Source organism: Neltuma alba, unplaced genomic scaffold (assembly GCF_004799145.2).
Source record: "Neltuma alba isolate B1F8T4 unplaced genomic scaffold, ASM479914v2 tig00012130_pilon, whole genome shotgun sequence".
In the NCBI taxonomy this organism is placed as follows: domain Eukaryota; kingdom Viridiplantae; phylum Streptophyta; class Magnoliopsida; order Fabales; family Fabaceae; genus Neltuma; species Neltuma alba.
This window is the reverse complement of record NW_021636682.1, coordinates 6,274-13,119: the sequence shown is the minus strand read 5'-3', so window position 1 is coordinate 13,119 and position 6,846 is coordinate 6,274. Positions and strand designations below refer to the sequence as shown.

General features: G+C 35.3%; 1 protein-coding gene across 3 annotated transcripts; it reads left to right on the top strand.

Moving 5' to 3' along the window:
* Positions 1-3,657: 3,657 nt before the first annotated feature.
* LOC114723276 (dolichol-phosphate mannose synthase subunit 3-like) lies at positions 3,658-6,242 on the top strand. 3 transcript variants are annotated; one of them, XM_028909456.1, is made up of 4 exons: positions 3,658-3,824; positions 5,765-5,894; positions 5,988-6,095; positions 6,183-6,242. In XM_028909456.1, the coding sequence occupies exons 2-4, from the start codon at positions 5,793-5,795 to the stop codon at positions 6,240-6,242; spliced, it is 270 nt and encodes an 89-aa protein (XP_028765289.1). In that variant the 5' UTR covers positions 3,658-3,824; positions 5,765-5,792. The 3 variants fall into 3 exon arrangements, with proteins under 3 accessions (XP_028765289.1, XP_028765288.1, XP_028765287.1); XM_028909455.1 differs by having other exon boundaries at positions 5,402-5,894; XM_028909454.1 differs by lacking the exon at positions 3,658-3,824 and having other exon boundaries at positions 5,364-5,894.
* Positions 6,243-6,846: the final 604 nt, after the last annotated feature.

The following is a 6,846-nucleotide window of genomic DNA, read 5'->3' as shown; positions in this document are numbered from 1 at the left end:
GACATTATATAGCATTGATAAGTAGATAATTTCAAGCTTGAAAAATGGGATTTTGTTGAAGGCTTTGGTTTTTTTCCTTCCCCGCCAACGGTTTGGTTTAATATTCTATACACTTTTGTTTTGTCTATTACATTTTTTTAAATTTTTCTTAAAGTATCCCTCTTAGTGTATAATTTTTTGAAGTTAAATATGAGAAAGTCAACAGTTCAATAAAAGATTGGGACATTTTAGGAAAAAAAACTATTATATATTGTTGACACTTTAAAAAAACTACTAAGTTAATTTCTGTAAACTAGATAAAGAGATCTTATGCTAAGTATAGAAGGAAGTAAGAAGGCGAAAATGTTTCTAAACATAGAAAACCATTAAATATATTATCTCAATTTAGACGTTAAAAGCATGAGTGGGATCCGTGATATAGTAGCTATGAACCATTAAGACCAAGAAACAAATGTTTCCGTGCAATAAAGAAATTGATGATAAAGGGCGTTCCCTCATTGCTGCATTAAGTTGGGGGATTGGGAAGGCAAGATGTGAGTTTGTCTTCCAGGGAACTCAAATTGATCCCATGGAATTGGTTTCCTCGGCATCCCTATCGCCAAATGAGGTTTGGGCAGTCAGAAATGTTGATATTGTTCAGAATCAGAGAAGAAATAGCAGTCATATCATAAGGGAACTATGAACTATCTTGGAAATCCCTTGCAGCTGGTTCGAGTAAGATCGATGTTGATGAGGCTTTCAATAAGAGTCCTAAATGTGCTGGAATTGGGATTGTGTGCAGGGATTTTAAAGGCCTGCTTCTTGGTAATGTGTGCAAGATAGCAAAGGCATCCTCTCCCTTTTAGTCAGAATGCCTTGCTCTGAAAGAAGCTATTCTCTTGAGCGATCATTTTCATTATCCTAAAATTTATCTTGAGACTGATTGCCAGGAGCTATATGTAGCTGCTACCAGTCATTTAATAGCTAAGACTGAGTGGCAATGTGTGAATAAATTCACTGAAGTTCTGAAGTTGCTAGGTACAAGGCCTCATGTAGAGCTTTCCCTGGTTGCAGGACAGGGAAATTATGCTGCAGATTTCATTGCAGCTTATGCAAAAAATGGGATGGGTCCGGTCCAATGGAGTGCTAGTTTTGGCATCATCCTGTTTTGGTCTCTCAAGTTTTAAATGATAGGTTTTGTTCCTTCAAAATAGTTTAATTATTAGAAAAATTAATTGTGTGAAGATGTATAAACATCTAGGCTTTTTAGTGACGCATAACTCATTTTCAGAGGATGCACCTATTTTATAATTGTATATAAATGTCTTTCATTTTATAAATTAAAAATAAATTACATATAACTTTAAAAAATTTGGCATCCTCTAAAAATAGCTTGCGTGTTGGTTTTAAAACAAATTTCAAATACTTTTACAAAATTAGTTTTTTTAATAATGGAATTTGGACAAATTTCTCATATCTGTCATGTTTACTAGGGATGGATATTTAAAACTGAAAGATATAAATGCATAGAAATGTCACTGACAAGTAGCTAGTTTTTTCTTTCAATCACAATACACAATTGACTGGGAGCACATTTCATGCTCAATCACAATCTGGACTATCCAGCTGATTTTAAATGATTCAGATTGAATTTAAATGGGTTAATATAACTTTTGGTTTCTTAAGTTTGTTTTTATTTTAATTTTGGTCCCCCAAGTACTAAATCATGGTGTTTTTCCTTCAAAATAGTCCAAATTTTTATAGATTATAGGGATTTGTGCTTTAAATGAAAAGAAAATTGAGGGACCAAAACCAAAATAAAAACAAATCTAAAAGATAAAAAATTATATTAACCTAATTTAATTTGATTAATACTGAACAAGGAGCAATTAAATATGGTTGATCGAATGAGCATTGTCAATGTACTCTGATGTATTTGACAGTGTTGTTTTGCTGGCTTGTGGTTTTTTTTTTTTTTTTTTTTGCTACAAGAGAGGGCTAGAGCCCAAATAAAAAAAGACTAAATCATGGGGAAATCAGATCCCAAAGACTCTCTGCAAACCAGCATCCTCAGCTATGGCGGACAAGCATCCAATGAGGAAGTTCTAGACAATCCTTCTTTGGCCAAAGCATCAGCCAATTTGTTTTGTTCTCTTGAAATAGCTTGTATTTTCAAGTCCCATGAATATTCCGTTAATCTTTGAATCTGGACGAAGACCAAACTTGTTCCCACGCATCTGTTTCTATTCTCCAGCATATTCACAAGATTTTTTGCATCTGACTCTAAGATTACCTTTCTGAAACCAAGGTCCCAAGCTAATTGGAGACCTTTAAGAATGCTCCATTCCTCAGCTTCAAAGGCACTGCAATAGCCCAGAAAATAAGTAAATCCAGCAATCCATTGTCCATCATAATCCCGAACAACACAACCACATCCTGCCTTGTTGCTTGAAGCACTCATCGCTCCATCTACGTTTACCTTGACCCATCCCATCGGAGGTGGAGACCATACAGTATTCTTATTAATAGGCAAGTGTGTAGGCATGTCAATATCTTGAATCTGAACATAATTCTTCCATGTCTGATAGATGACTGAAACTGGGTCAGGAGGTTTGATGAAGTCCTCTTCAAAAATGCTATGGTTCCTCCATTTCCATAATTGATGAAGTCCTCTTCAAAAATGCTATGGTGCCGGCTTGTGATGTTCGCCGCTTGTTGCCATTAATAAATTGCATTTGTTTGTTAAAAAGTAAGCCCAAGAAACCCAAAAAAAAAAAAGGTCGTTTGAAGAGTGTTATTTTTATTTTTCTTTGGCCAACGTTTGAAGGGGTTTAAAATACTTACTTTACCATAAGTAAGCATGCATGATCAATATATCAAGCTTATTAAGTTGGACTTATTGGAGTCTATTATCTAAATTTTATAAGAACTGAAATAATTCAAATTGAAAATATATTGAATCCTCGACCTACACATGGCGTTTGCCGTTTGAGACATATTGTCTCTCCCAGGGTTCGAATACAACCGCAAGTTTTTCTCCTGAAATATTAACAATAATCTAAGCACAGGTAACTCACTGAAAGCTACTACCTCCGGTCTTATACCCTATTTATATCTTATAAATAAGACTAGAGGTAGTATATAGAAAATTATGTAACCAAATTTTATCTCCAGGAGCATAAAAGATTTTTTTTTAAGTGATTATAAGGTTGTCAGTAAAATGATTATAAAACATAAAAAACAAGGGGAAAATTAGGGATAAATTCTCCATTGAAAATTTAATTGGCAAATGGGATATAAAGATTTTGTGCAACTTAACTTCTTTTTGTGCAACTTATCTTTCCTTGTGTACAATGTATCTTTATTTGTGTGCAATGATCTTTTTTTGTACGATGCGCAACTCAATTTTTCTTTGTGCAAATGAACTTCTCTTATGTGCAAGTCATCTTCTCTTATGTGCGAACTAATTCCTTATATTCAAATAATATTCTGCGCAAACTATCTTTTCTTTGTGCAATTTATCATCTTTTGTGTGCAATTAATCTTTTCTTGTGCAATCAATCATCCTAAATCCTATTTACTAATTAAATTTTTAATAAGGGATTTATCTCTAACTTTTCCAAAATCGAGTCCCCATTATATTTTCCCCTCTTCAAACGCATTTCATGCTTTTTCGCGCTCCAACGTCCTAATACATCAGGCGGCAGAAACTTGTGTGTCGGGAAGACCTAGCCAAGTCAGGGAACGCCGCCACACTGTAGCAGACACCTTTGTAGAGATTATCCATCTTCATCACAAATCACAAGCATCCCTCCGTCGACGGGAAAGTGTCTTCCCCTGAAAAGGTTTTTTTTTGGTTGGTTTTCATCTTCGATTCTGTAAGGGGCAAGATTATACATGTTCCCATATATCGAAATATGGCATGATATTGTGTTGCTCTGGTTATTGTTTGTGGTTGTTCTGTTTGTGCATTTGGTATGCGTAAAGTGGGAAGATGATCAACAGGGAAATGCATAACAAAGCAGAAGGGGAGGGATTAGTACTGTAAAGTGTATGTGCGCGCGTGCGCGGGATCGTATTCGTATTGCTGTTTGAGGAAAAGAAGGCTGGGTCTTTTAAGGCGCTTTAGAGTTTAAATAGGCTTATTAAGACGAAACCTTTTCTTATTAGGATAATGAAGAGGAATCAAAAGAGGGATTTGAAAGAAAGTATCAAGATTTTAAACTCTCCTGATCTGAGAAATGAATGGAATCAATGAATAACAAAAGAAAGTTTTGCATGTTTATGATTACATTAATTGAGCGGTATATATTTTGTCCGTGAGTGTTACTATTTCTGCATTAAACTGCCACATGATGCTGGGAGATTGCGCAAGGGCTTTGAGTTATATTTTAACTTTCGTAATCATCGTGAACAATGAAAAAACTTTCACTGAGACCCCATCTGATGGCAGTTGCAAATGCTTTGACATATATTTGAGGTTAGAATGAACTCCTGATCCCTACGGTTTCACTAAATTTGTGATTTGGTCCTCCGCTCTTTATTCTTTGTATCTTGCGCCCTATAGGTACAAAATATTTGTAAAACACCCTCTGCTGTCAGCGTCTATAAAAATGCGGTCAACTTTATGTGGCAATTCACCTAATCCATGCGGCTCTCCAAGTCACCAATACATTGCCGCATCAGAAAAGAAAGTGGAGAAACCGTTATGCCCCTTTTAATTCTATCCAAATCCCAAATTTTACGGCATTTCATAGTACTGATGTTAGGGAGTATAGGGTCCAAGTGACCAGAAAATTAAGTGTTGGGACCAAGTTAAAATTTTGGGGAACTATACGGACAAAATGTTCATTCATTGTAACCTACATTTAATAATGACATCTAACCTTAGTCTTTGCTGCAGATTTTGAAAATAACTAGTCAATACCTGGGTATGGCATGGACCAACCTGAGGAATAAGCTACGTTATTTATGGCTTGTGATTATTGTAGTCTGCTTTCTGCAAAAGAGTTCTTAGATGTGGTGGAGAGCTTCACAAAATTTCCCTTTCCTATCACTTTTCATGGGATTGTTAGATGTTTGGCCAAAAAAAAAAAAGGATTGTTAGATATTTTCATCTTGGTGTTTGAAAACCTTCAATATGCATGTTATCTGGTTTACGGCTATGCTTATTCTAAATGAATTTAAATGTTTAATGTTTATGTTCACATTAATCAAGCGGTATGGATTCTGTTAAGGAGTGGTATATCTGCTTGAAACTGCCAAATGATGCCGGGAGATTGCGCAAGGGCTTTGAGTTATATTTGACTATCATAGTCATTATAACAGTGAAAAAAGTTTCATTGAGATCCCATCTGATGGCAGTTTTGGTGTGTGACCGGTTATATTTTAGTATGATATTTAACCTGACCTATGGCTGCAGGTTTTGAAAATAAAGAGTGCTCTGCTGTTCTATCAGTATTAGCAGCGTTCTTAGTTGTTGTGCAGTACTTCGCAAGTTTTCCTTTTAACTATTTTTGTCGTATTCATGGTGTTCTAGCTCTTTTTTTGAACGCCTTCAACATGCAGGTTATTGTCTAGTGTTATTGTCATGGGCGTTGTGCATAGGTTTGATGTCTGATTGCATCGTGTTATGATTGGCATTCTTCATTGAAACCCACATTTTATGTCTCAACTTGAAGCATTTGAAAGTAAATGCTGTTTCAGATATAGAGAAAACCATAGAAAAGGATTTAATAATTATGAGGTTTTTCTCTTTCCTCTTCTTTTCTGTTGAAATATTCAGGTTTCAAGACTGGTTGCAGATTGAAAAAATGAAGCATATTGTGAAGATTATAACATTATTAATGGCCATTACCACTGTATGGGTTGGCCTTTTACAAACTTCTACCATTCCAAGCAGCCATACTTGGTTGGTGAGTGCTCATGTTTTCATGTGTTTTCTTTACCTTTTAGTAGAATATATTCTGTCTACTACTCATAATGCCTTGTTTATACCTTCTGTCCAGCTACCTATCTATTGTGTTGTGTCTTTAGGATGCTATGGCTTATTAATGGTTGGAGTAGGTCTCATGCAATTTCCTACCTGTCCTCAAGAGGCCCTGCTGTTGCAGCAGGTATGCCTTTTCATTCTGCACTGGATATTCCAAGGTCTTAAGTTCAACATTATCACAGAAATGCTTGCTTACTTGAGATGTTTTCAGGACATTGTTGAGGCCAAGAGCTATTTGAAGCAAAGAGGAATTGATGTCAATGGCAGCTGAAGCAATGATCTCATGAACCTGGTGCAGCAAATTTAGAACCTGGTTGATCACAATTATCTGACTGAGAATTCTCACCAGTATATTTGTCATGACAATTTTATTCTAACTTGATAATTATTAAAGTGAAAATCACATAGTAAATTTAACAGGAAGAAAGCTTAATGTCAATTTTAATTTTTCAAATCTCCTTTGCCTTTGTTGGTTCGTGTGTGTTTACCCTGCATCATTATCTAATTCTTGACATTATTTATACATCTTTTTCATGTTGTTGCCTCACAGGCAGGATATCCGTACTGAGGCCAGAGAACTCATATTACGACACCCCTTGAATGAATGAGCAAAATTAAGGGGGACAGCTTAGATGTTTCCAAGATCATCTAAATAAAGAGACCAATGCTTATTTTTAGGAAGATAATTCAATAATAAAAAATCAGCAGGCAGCAGTTAAAGGTTAACCATGTTTCACTCAAAAAAACGAAGGCCAACCATGTTAATTCAATAATCAATAGTACAGTGACTGAATGTATATTTGAAGACAAGTACTAATTGTCACCAAAAAAAAGAAAAAGAAAAAGACAACTATGAGGCTTTAATCAGATACCTA